The sequence below is a fragment of the Leucopleurus acutus genome (genome assembly GCF_964270905.1).
Source record: "Leucopleurus acutus genome assembly, chromosome: 4".
NCBI lineage: Eukaryota > Metazoa > Chordata > Mammalia > Artiodactyla > Delphinidae > Leucopleurus > Leucopleurus acutus.
In genome coordinates this window covers 122,042,759-122,055,329 of record NC_139146.1, presented here as the reverse complement: position 1 = coordinate 122,055,329, position 12,571 = coordinate 122,042,759, and the positions used below count along the sequence as shown (strand labels likewise).

Genomic DNA, 12,571 nt, shown 5'->3' with positions numbered 1-12,571 from the left:
CTCTTCTAATAGTCTTTATTTTAAAGTCTATTTTGTCTGATACGAGAATTGCTACTCCAGCTTTTTTTTGGTTTCCATTTGCATGGAATATCTTTTTCCATCCCCTTACTTTCAGTCTGTATGTGTCTCTAGGTCTGAAGTGGGTCACATGTAGACAGCATATATATGGGTCTTGTTTTTGTATCCATTCAGTTTTTTGGTGAGAGCATTTAGTCCATTTACATTTAAGGTAATTATCGATATGTATGTTCCTATTCCCATTTTCTAAATTGTTTTGGGTTTGTTAATATAGGTCTTTTCCTTCTCTTGTGTTTCTTGTCTAGAAAAGTTCCTTTAGCATTTTTTGTAAAGCTGGTTTGGTGGTGCTGAACTCTCTCAGCTTTTGCTTGTCTGTAAAGGTTTTAATTTCTCCATCAAATCTGAATGAGATCCTTGCTGGATAGAGTAGTCTTGGTTGCAGGTTTTTCTCCTTCATCACTTTCAGTATGTCCTGCCACTCCCTTCTGGCTTGTAGGGTTTCTGCTGAGAGATCAGCTGTTAACCTTATGGGGATTCCCTTGTGTGTTATTTGTTGTTTTTCCCTTGCTGCTTTTAATATGCTTTCTTTGTATTTAATTTTTGACAGTTTGATTAGTATGTGTCTTGGCGTATTTCTCCTTGGATTTATCCTGTATGGGACTCTCTGTGCTTCCTGGACTTGATTAACTATTTCCTTTCCCATATTAGGGAAGTTTTCAACTATAATCTCTTCAAATATTTTCTCAGTCCCTTTCTTTTTCTCTTCTTCTTCTGGAACCCCTATAATTCGAATGTTGGTGCGTTTAATGTTGTCCCAGAGGTCTCTGAGACTGTCCTCAGTTCTTTTCATTCTTTTTTCTTTATTCTGCTCTGCAGTAGTTATTTCCACTATTTTATCTTCCAGGTCACTTATCCGTTCTTCTGCCTCAGTTATTCTGCTATTGATCCCATCTAGAGTATTTTTAATTTCATTTATTGTGCTGTTCATCGTTGCTTGTTTCATCTTTAGTTCTTCTAGGTCCTTGTTAAATGTTTCTTGCATTTTGTCCATTCTGTTTCCAAGATTTTGGATCATCTTTACTATCATTATTCTGAATTCTTTTTCAGGTAGACTGCCTATTTCCTCTTCATTTGTTAGGTCTGGTGCATTTTTATCTTGCTCCTTTATCTGCTGTGTGTTTTTCTGTCTTCTCATTTTGCTTATCTTACTGTGTTTGGGGTCTCCTTTTTGCAGGCTGCAGGTTCGTAGTTCCTCCTGTTTTTGATGTCTGTCTCCAGTGGCTAAGGTTGGTTCAGTGGGTTGTGTAGGCTTCCTGGTGGAGGGGACTAGTGCCTGTGTTGTGGTGGATGAGGCTGGATCTTGTCTCTCTAGTGGGCAGGTCCACGTCTGGTGGTGTGTTTTGGGGTTTCTGTGGCCTTATTATGATTTTAGGCAGCCTCTCTGCTAATGTGTGGGGTTGTGTTCCTGTTTTGCTAGTTGTTTGGCATAGGTTGTCCAGCACTGTAGCTTGCTGGTCGTTGAGTGAAGCTGGGTGCTGGTGTTAAGATGGAGATCTCTGGGAGATTTTCGCCATTTGATATTATGTGGAGCTGGGAGGTCTCTTGTTGACCAGTGTCCTGAAGTTGGCTCTCCCACCTCAGAGGCAGAGCCCTGACTCCTGGCTGGAGCATCAAGAGCCTTTCATCCACACGGCTCTGAATAAAAGGGAGAAAAAGTAGAGAGAATTAGTAGAAGTAGGAAGAAAGAAAGAAAGAAAGGAGAGAAGGAAGGAAGGAAGCAAGCAAGCAAGAAAGAAAGAAAGAAAAAGAAAGAAGAAGGAAAGAAAGGAGGGAGGGAGGGAGGAAGGAAGGAAGGAGGGAAGGAAGGAAAAAAGAAAGAAGGAAGATACAGTAAAATAAAATAAAGTAAAATATAATAAAGTTATTGAATTAAAAAATAATTATTTAGAAAAAAAGGGATGGATAAAACCCTAGGACAAATGGTGGAAGCAAAGCTATACAGAGAAAATCTCACACAGAAGCATACACATACACCCTCACAAAAAGAGGTAAAGGGGAAAAAACCATAAATCTTGCTCTCAAAGTCCACCTCCTCAATTTTGGATGATTCGTTGTCTAAGGGAGGGAGGGAGGAAGGAAGGAAGGAAGGAAGGAAGGAAGGGAAAGTATAATAAAGTTATTAAAATTAATTATTAAGAAAAAAATTTAAAAAAAACCAGTGGACGGATAGAACCCTAGGACAAATGGTGGAAGCAAAGCTATACAGACAAGATCTCACACAGAAGCATACACATACACATTCACAAAAAGAGGAAAAGGGGAAAAAATCATAGATCTTGCTCTCGAAGTCCACCTCCTCAATTTGGGATGATTCGTTGTCTATTCCTGTATTCCACAGATGCAGGGTACATCAAGTTGATTGTGGAGCTTTAATCCGCTGCTGAGGCTGCCGGGAGAGATTTCCCTTTCTCTTCTTTGTTCTCACAGCTCACAGGGGCTCAGCTTTGGATTTGGCCCTGCCTCTGCGTGTAGGTCGCCGGAGGGCATCGGTTTTTTGCTCAGACAGGACGGGGTTAAAGGAGCCGCTGATTCGGGGGCTCTGGCACACTCAGGCCGGGGGAAGGGAGGGGCACGGAGTGCGGGGCGGGCCTGCGGCGGCAGAGGCCAGCATGACGTTGCACCAGCCTAAGGCGCGCCGTGCATTCTCCCGGGGAAGTTGTCCCTGGTTCCCGGGACCCTGGCAGTGGCGGGCTGCACAGGCTCCCCGGAAGAGGGGTGTGGATAGTGACCTGTGCTCGCACACAGGCCCCTTGGTGGCGGCAGCAGCAGCCTTAGCGTCTCCCGCCCGTCTTTGGGGTCCGTGCTTTTAGCCGCGGCTCACGCCCGTCTCTGGGATCCGCGCTTTTAGCCGCGGCTCGCACCCATCCTTGGGGTCCACGCTTTTAGCCGCGGCTCACGGGCAGGCAGATTCTTAACCACTGTGCCACCAGGGAAGTCCCCTGCATGTATCCTTTTGAACCATGTTTTTCCTCTGGATATATGCCCAGGAGTGGGATTGCTGGATCATATGGTAAATCTGCTTTTAGTTTTTTAACAAACCTCCATACTGTTCTCCATAGTGGCTGTACCAATTTACATCCCCATCAACAGTGCAGGAGGGTTCCCTTTTCTCCCCACCCCCTCCAGCATTTATTATTTGTAGACTTTTTATTTTATTTTATTTGTAAACTTTTTTTTTTGTAGACTTTTTTTTTTGTAGACTTTTTTTTTTTTTTTTTTTTTTTGCGTTATGCAGGCCTCTCACTGTTGTGGCCTCTCCCGTCGCAGAGCACAGGCTCCAGACGTGCAGGCTCAGTGGCCATGGCTCACGGACCTAGCCGCTCTGCGGCATGTGGGATCTTCCCAGACCGGGGCACAAACCCATGTCCCCTGCATCGGCAAGCGAACTCTCAACCACTGTGCCACCAGGGAAGCCCTTTTTTGTAGACTTTTGATGATGGCCATTCTGACAGGTGTGAGGTGATACCTCATTGTAGTTTTGATTTGCATTTCTCTGATTAGCCGTGTTGCACATCTTTTCATGTGTCTGTTGATCATCTTGATGTCTTCTTGGAGAAATGTCTGTGTAGGAGTTTTGCCGAAGTTTTGATTGTGTTGTTTGTTTGTTTTTTTGATATTGAGCTATATGAGCTTTTTGTATATTTTGGAAATTAATCCCTTGTTGGTCTTGTGGTTTGGAAATATTTTCTCCCATTCTGTAGGTTTTGTTTTTATGTTGTTTATGGTTTCCTTTCCTGTGCAAAAGCTTTTAAGTTTCATTAGGTCCCATTTGTTTATTTTTGCTTATATTTCCATTACTGTAGGATATGGTACCAAAAACACATTGTTGCAATTTGTGTCAGAGTGTTCTGCCTATGTTTTCCTCTAGCAGTTTTATAGTCTCCAGCCTTATTACATTTAGGTGTTTAATCCATTTTGAGTTTATTTTTGTATATGATGTTGGAGAATGTTCTAATTTCAGTTTTTACATGTAGCTGTCCAGTTTTCCCAGCAATGCTTATTGAAGAGATTCTTTTCTCCATTGTATATTCTTGCTTCCTTTGTCATGGATTAATTGACCATAAGTGTGTGGGTTTATTTCTGTGTCCTCTGTTCTGTTTCTGTGTGTTGATCTGTGTGTGTCTGTTTTTGTGTGAGGGGCTTCTCTTTTCTAACTCTCTTGGCCACCACCTAAAAATCAAGGGCTTCTTGTTACATTCCCTCACTGGTTCTTTCGGCATCTCACTGCCCGCTTCCTTCTGGTCCTTTCTGATTGAACCCTCTGCATGTCTCCTAACCTTCTCACATTTCTCTTTAACCTCTTTGTTTAATCTTCTCCAGCCTCATTCTCATCTGAGAGTCACATCAGAATCATCTGTGGGTCCTGGGAGTTCCATGACAGGTTGAACATATGACTCAGCACATGCACTTCTGGTTCCATGTGTACTTTTACACAGATGTTCCAAATGGCATTATTTATAGCAGCCAGAAATGGAAACAACCTAAATGGTGTTAGGATAAAGTGAGGACTAGACCAACAGAAGGTGTTCTACCCATACAGAGGATAGTATTCAGCCACGAAAAGGAAGGAATAGTGGAATGAAGCACTGACACTTACAGTATGGATGAACCTTGAAAGCATTATGCTGAGAGAAAAAAAAGCCAGACGTAAATATTGTATGATTCTGTGTACTTGGAATGCCCAGAGCAGGCACATCTATAGAGAAGGAGAACACATTAGTGGTTGCCTAGTCCTGGAGGTGGGGGTACCTGGAGAGTGACTGCTCATGGATCCCAGGCTTCTTTTTGGCGTGACAAGATGTTCTAAAATTGATTGTGGAGACGGTTGCACAACTGTTTGAATGTACCGAACCATTGAATTGTACACTTTGAAGGAATTGCATTGTATGTGAATTATATCTCAAGGGTTGTCACAAGAAAGGAAAGAATCATATGTGGAGTCTTTAAAAATTGTGCTGGGACCTAACCCATCTCCCCTCCCCCTTCCCACGTGTTGAATACTTGACCCATTTGGAGCTGCACGAACAATTCTCAAGGCCAGTCTCATTGGACAGTCACTGCCATCACTGAGGCCTGGCTCAGCCCTTTCTCTTGTGCCCTTGTCACCATCTGCGGTGGGAGTGCTCATTCCAGCTGTGTCCCAGGGTTATTACGCAGGTGGGTCAGGGCCCCCGGACAGTGGCTCTTACTCAGACATGCAGATTGTTCAGCTCAGTCTGTAGCCAAACCTGTGAGGTTGGGAACAACAGCCTTGTTGTGTCTGATTATTCAACTCTCTGCAGCAGACTTCTATCCACGTGCATTAGGCTGCTGGGGCTGCCAGAGCACATACCCAGCCTGGGTGACTAAGACAAACAAACTTATTTTCTCTCAGTTGTAGAGGCTGGACCTCTGAGATCAGGGTGTCGCAGGCCTGGCTTCTCCAGAGGCTTCTTCCTTGGTGTGTAGGTGGCCGCCTCTCGCTGTGTCCTCACGTGGCCTTTGCTCTGTGCAGGTGCATTCCTGGTGTCCCTTCATCCTCAGATCAGCACCGCTCCCATTACTTTGTTCTTACTTTGATTACCTCACCAAAGGTCACGTCTCCAAGGACACTCATGTTGGGGTTAAGGCTTCAGGTTCGTCAGTGGCCTCCAGGTCGCCGAATTCCCTGGCTCTTCCACGTGTCTTCACTTCCGGGCAATGAGCACTGATGGCTCTTTCCTGACTCTTCTCCTGCCTCTGCATCATCATTTCCATTCCCTTTTAGCACATTTTCCCTATTTGTTTATTCACTTTATGAACCGTTTTTTTTTTTGCATATTACTTGAAAAGAATAGCCAATTACTAATGAAATTTGAATAAATGGAATTAGAAAATTTTTCGTGATTGGATAACCTGACAATAATGACTTTATTATTTTAGTGAAAATTCGAAAATTTAATAAAGCCAAGCCACAGCCTGATGTACTTGAAGAAGAAAAAATCTATGCTTACCCCAGCAATATTACCTCGGAGACTGGATTCAGGTAAGTGTGGAGTAAAAGATTAGTGAAAGAGATTTAAAAGTTTATTCCATCTGGAAATCTAGAGACCATTCTGATGCTTGGAGTTTAAGGACTCTGCATATGTTTACAACTATGTTTGATTTGTTTACTTCCTCTCAGCTGTGGTGAAAACAAGTCTAAAGAAAGAATCTCATTTGGGGATATTGCCTTGGCTTATAAAATCTAAGAAAAAGTAACGGATATAATGTGCTGTACTGAAAACTAGTAGAGATCCATTTGCAAAGAGACTTTTGGTGAACATGTGTAACTCATGAATACCTTGGTTCTGTGCAGGACTCTCTCAAGCCTGGAAGAGATTGTGGAGAAGCAAGGAGACATCATAGTGTACCTGAAGCGGCACAATGCCCTGCTCAGCCAGCGTCTGCTGGCCTTCACGTCCTCTGACCTCAGCTCTCAGCCAAGTGGGATTTGACAGCAATTCCAGAGGAGCCAGAGTAATTTAGACTGACCGGCTACCTGACAAGCTGTCTTAGGGAAATGTAGCTTTGCCAAGTAACATTCTACAATTTCTGTTGGAAACCTGAATTTGGTTCTCACCTGTGTGGCTGTTTAATAAGTTGGACTCGCGGATCATTTGAAAGACACTTTGTAGCGCCTCGTGAACTCAAGGGGAATGTCTGTTTTGCACATTTTGAAATTATTTAACTGCCTGGTTTATCCTAGGATCAAAGGTATAGATTAAACATCTCCTTGACCAGCACTTCTTCCATACTCATTGGGACCTGGTAATAATTTGGCTTTTTATAGAGGAAGTCTAAAATGACAACCTATTTAAAACTGGGCTTGAGTTTTTCCCACTTTTATACTGGTGAGAGAAGTCATCATTTCTCATGGTTAGTGTTTTTTCCCATGGAGCCTTATGTATTTTATATGCTTGTGTGGTATTGGATAGCCTTGGCCCTTATAGCTTTTATAAGAATTTCGTCACTGTAGGACCAAGGTCTCACTGGATGATTTACTTTGCAGCCCCTAAAGGTTTCCATTCTCCAGAAATAGGATTTGAAGATTACTTGGACCAGCATTAGACCGACCAGTGCTGCCTGCGAAAGCAGGAGCGCCTGCCATTGGCAGCAGCTGAAATAATTAGAGAAGACTTCGGGCTTTCTCTTTATTTTGGCCCTTCTTTGAGAGGTAGCCATGTATTTCAGTATTGACTGTCTTTGGATCAATAAGTTCAGTGACAGGAAAGGGGTCTTCTGTAGCTTTAAGTTTGAAAGAAAAAATATGTTTTTTAGTCTTGGATTATACTTAAAAATTATGATGAAAAAATGTCATATCAACATATATAGATATTAAACATATCTAATTCTCCAGATAAAATGAAGCATATTTATGAGTAAATGGCATTGTTTCTCCAGTTTTCCTAGCATGGCCTTTTCATGTATCAGTTTGCTTTTGGCACCTTTACATGCTGCCTCAGAAAGCCTTCTGTGTGAAAGCTTAACATGAGGGAAGGGGATATGTGTGATTATGTATGCTGCTGAATTTCTTTTTTATTTAGCTGAATAATCAATATTTGATTTAAAAATCCTTGAACTATACATAACTATTTGGCAAGGGATGTGTTCATTGAGTCATACCATACATCTGAAGGGCAAACATCTGTTTCCTTTAGATACAGCCATTGCGGAGCATTCTCAAGGTTTTCTGCTGAGGTCAAGGTGATTGTGTGTCACCTGTAGTCAATACCATTGAGTCCCAAATTGAAAACATTCACAAACTAAAGCCAAAATTGTATTTTTAAAGTTAAGATTGTATCCAAGTTTCCTGACTTTTCCTTCCTCTCTTTTTTTCTTTTTTCCTTCCTTTTTTTTTTTTTTGCGGTACGCGGGCCTCTCACTGTTGTGGCATCTCCTGTTGCAGAGCACAGGCTCCAGACGTACAGACTCAGTGGCCGTGGCTCACGGGCCCAGCCGCCCTGCGGCATGTGGGATCTTCCCGGACCAGGGCACGAACCCGTGTCCCCTGCATCGGCAGGCGGACTCTCAACCACTGCGCCACCAGGGAAGCCCTCCTTCCTTTTTAATATGTCTCAAAGCCATTGCCTTCTGTGGAAACCTGTCTCTATGTTCTGGAAGAGCTTTTGCCTTTAGCTGTTTTCCTTAGGGAAAATACATGTGGTAGATGGTTAATTCTCATTTACTTTTAAATTCAGTTTGGATCTACAGTCAGTTTCTAAGGTTTATGTGATGAACATTGGTTTACAGAGAAAGGTCTAGTTAAAAAGTTAGAATACTCAAGTTCCGATGGGCTGTCTGTATAATCACCAACACTCTTTTCTAAACTCAGTACTGAACATTTCAAACAATAAAAGAAAATGAAAGAAAGGAATGAACAAAACAATTTAAATGTTAATCATTCTGTGCACCAAGTAGATACTGTGCTAGCACCGTGGATACAAAAATTAATAAGACAGTCCTAGCTTGTAGCTTACATTCTAAGGAGAGGACTGGGATTTCCGGGCTCTGTGCTAAGTGAAATGATGACACTAAGCCCAGAGTGCCATAGGGGCTCTGGCTCAGAGAGTTTCCTGGGGGGAAAGGCTTTAGGTATTCCAGGGAAATTTATGAGTAAACAAGAAGGTCGAACAGCTACAGATGATCATCTGCACTGTGTATAGCTTGAGCCCAAAGGGTGGTGCTGGACATGGGAGGAGGAACGACCAGTGGCAGATTCTGGGGACCCTAACGCTCTCTAGGCCAAGGGACCTCCAGTGGAATGGGGCCCACTGAAGGGTTCCAGGCAAGGAAGTGGCAGTCGGTTTTAGTTTCAGAAGGATCAGACTGCCAGTGTGGTGTAGGAAAGTGGGTGGCAGAGTATATGGCGCTGAACTAGGGCAGGTAAAGTAACATTTTATCATGGGTATATATGTATATATCTGTATTGTATTTTTATATTGTTAATTTGGGGATTTTATTTCAAATGACAATAGCATCATGACTTACTGAATTTCTTTGAATACTAATGAATTTTTTCCCCATATTCTTTGGCCTTTTACAAATCTTTTGTGATGTACATGTGTAAGTCTTTTGCTTATTATTCTCCTGGGATATTCTTTTTCTAACAAATATCTTCTTTTTTATATAAGGATAGTCTTCAGTTTATATTTGTTGGAAATATTTGGTAGTTTGTTTTGGGTTCTTTTGCCACGTACTCTTCAAACACTACAGCCTGGATTCTTTCCCCGTAGCACCAGTGGAAAGTTCACACAAATGAATTCCTAAAGCCACATCGGGTGAGAGCCAGCAGTGTTTAAGGGAATTTTAATATACCCATGCTTGGGACTTCCCTGGCTGTCCAGTGGTTAGGACACCGTGCTTTCCCTGCTGAGGGCCCAGGTTCGATTCCTGGTCAGGGAACTAAGATCCCACAAGCTTCACAGTGCAGCCAAACACACAACACACACACGCGCGCGCACACACACACACACACACACACACACACACACACACACACACACACACACACACACACACACACACCCGCACCCCCAGGTTTCTGCTGGAGGCCGTTTTTCTTCACATGAATTGAGTTAATTCTTTTTCCTTTTTTCTCTGAGGCAGGGTTCTCTAACCTTGGCACTATGGACATTTTGGGTGGTATAATCTTTGTTATGGTGACTGTCCTGTGTGTTGTAGGATATTTAGCAGTATTTCTGACTGCTAGGATGCCTGTAGCAACCTCCAGTTGTGACAACTAAAAATGTCTCCATACATAGGCATTTCATTTCATTTAATACTTAACGTTTAGTTGAGAGCCGGTGTGCACCAGAGAACAGGGGTCAGTCAGACAGAGGTGGTTTCTGTTCTCATGGAACCTACATTCTTGTGGCGGGGTTGGGGCATGACGGGGGGAGGAAGTGAACACAGCAGACAGACAAGCCAGTATCGGGATTGAAGAATGCAATTCTCCTTCTGTAAGTTAGGCCTCATGGAGATTCTGATGTTAATATGACTTGTGGAAAGAATTTAGCTTCCATGTTCTGCAACCATTCAGAAAACAGAATGGCAAACAAAATGAACTTTACGTGCTCTCCCCATCCTTTTTACAGAAGACACTGTTATTTGGTAATCTCGCAAACTGATCAGAGATGCTCTTGTGAGCCTTGAATACAAAACTCCCATTTGTCAGCCTCTTGAATTCTTCAGGAAACAAACCTTGAATATATGCCCATCACAAATCACAAAAATTTCAAAACGTTTCCTAGGTTTCCTAAGGAAGGTTGTTTATTTGTAAACCACGTAAGCCTGTCTCTAATTCTTCCCCTCGCAGCCTCTCTTGTCTGGCCCAGCTTTTCATCCTCCTGTTCCACTGGAACTTCTTATCCAGGCCAAGGGTAGAATACCTCTTACCAGGGCTGAGTGCCCTCCTCAGCCTGCCTGCACCTTTCCTCTCAGTTGCCCACTCCCTCCTTGATTGATTTTCTTTACTCTGGCTTCCAGGACACTGCAGCCTCCTGGCTTTCTTCCAGCCACACTGGCCTCCTGTCCTGTCTCCTTTGCAGGCTCCTTTTCTTGGTGTTAGTGTCTCCTGGGCCTCTTCTCTCTCCATAGGCACTCGCTCTTGCTGACCTCATGGCTATAGCGCACTGTACAAGCTGGCCACTTCCAGATGTGTCCTCCCTGACCTCCAGACGTGTATACGCTGCTTCTCTTCTAGATCTCTGCTGCAACGACTGAAAGGCATTTTGCAAAGGTGAGCTCTCCTCCACAGCCTTCTCTATCTCCACGGGGGTCGCTGGCTTTTCCTTTACAATAGAGTCAGACTCCATCACCTTCACATGGATTGTTGCAGTAGTCTCTTAAGTGGTCTTTCAGATTCTAACCACCACTCTCCCCCCGCCCGTACCACCCCCCCCCACCTCAAGCATCAGTGTTTAGTGTAGCTGCCAAAGACATCTTTCTGAAACACATTTGACATAGCGTGTTACTCTGAGGTTTCCCTAATCAGTAAAATCCCAAGTCCCTGGCAGTGACCTCCAGGGCTCTAGAAGATCAGCTCCCACCCACCTCACCTCTTTCTGCTCCTTCACTTTCTCTGTTTCAGTCACATTGTTGTTTCTGGACTCTGAGACACGTCCCCACCTCAGGACCTTGCACCCCTGTTCCCTCAGCCTGGAATGATCAATTCCTAGGTAACTTTACCTCCTTCAAGTCTTTATTCATGTCTCTTTCTCAGTGAGGCCTCCTCCCCACTCAGCCCCTTCTATCTCCCTTACCTTAGGGGTTCAGAATATGTCATCTCAAAATATGTCACTTTGGCATATTGGTTATTTTGAACTACAGTTACTTGAGAAACATCCACTACAAGAAGTAAACTCTTGGAACTTCCCTGACAGTCTAGTGGTTAAGACTGCGCTTCCACTGCAGGGGGCACGGGTTCAAACCCTGGTCGGGGAACTAAGATCCCACATACCCTGCAGCGTGGCCAAAACAAAACAAAAAATCCCAAACAAAAACAACAACAAATCCCTACCACTCATAAAAGTCACTTAAGAAACAAAAAAACAGAAGTAAACTCTTACCCTCCTTTTTCCCTGAGAAAGCAGGAGATAAATCTGCCACGTGAAAGGTACCCTCCCCAGTGAAACTGAGCAGGACCCGGCAGGGCTCTCCTGGGTACAAAAGCCCCTCTATGTCTCTGTTTCTTGTTTGTTTGTAGAAAAGGGCTTTAATCTCCTAGGCCTTCTCTGAGTTCCAAAGAGCAGGCACAAGTAGTTACTAATTAGAGGAGTGAGGGAATGCAGACACAAAGGAAAAGCAGTCAAGAAACAATACTGCAGAGATAAAGAGTCCTGCTTCCTCCTCAAGTGCTATACATAGCAATCTGCTGCATATCTTTGAGTTGTTCAGCAGGAACTAAGACCCCACTCAGGTGGAGGATGGTGACTACAAGCTGACCACAAGCACAGACTGGTTGGAACCAGAAGGTTGATGATTAAGTTTCCTGGAGCACCACCTGGTTATCTCACCACCAAACAATCAGAAGAAAGTCATGTACCCTGCAACCCTCACCCCAATTGTTGCCTTTAAAAACGTTTCCCTGAAAACCATCTGGGAGTTTTGGGTCTTTTGAGCATGAGCTGCCCATTCCTCTTACTTGGGCCCTGAAATAAATGCTGTACTTTCTTCACCACAGCCTGGTGTCAGTAGACTGGCTTTGCAGCATGGTGGGTGAGTGGACCCAGTTTTGGTCTGGTAACACCAGGAGGGTAGAAGACATCCTTATCACCAGACAGGGAATTTAGGGCCAAGAAGGCTGTATAAACAAACCTTGTGTAGGGGAGGAAAAATAATATCCCTCTATCCTTTTAGGTTCTTTGTTGACACCCGTCTGTAATAAAAGATAGTAAACAGGAGACAAATAGAAGTTTAATAACATGTATACCTTGTGCATACATGGGAGATACCCAGGAATACTGAGTAACTCCCCCAAGTGGCCCAAGCCACC

The 12,571-nt window shown here is 43.5% G+C and overlaps 1 protein-coding gene across 2 annotated transcripts in view; it reads left to right on the top strand.

The window, feature by feature from the left end:
• The window catches only part of TMEM192 (transmembrane protein 192), a 30,238-nt gene extending 22,312 nt beyond the window's left edge, over positions 1-7,926 (top strand). For both annotated transcript variants that reach the window (XM_082838390.1, XM_082838389.1), the window contains exons 5-6: positions 5,980-6,082; positions 6,395-7,926. In XM_082838390.1, coding sequence (XP_082694516.1) covers positions 5,980-6,082; positions 6,395-6,533 — 242 coding nt within the window. In that variant the 3' untranslated portion in view covers positions 6,534-7,926. The remainder of the gene's footprint in view (positions 1-5,979; positions 6,083-6,394) is intronic.
• The last annotated feature ends 4,645 nt before the right edge of the window (positions 7,927-12,571 follow it).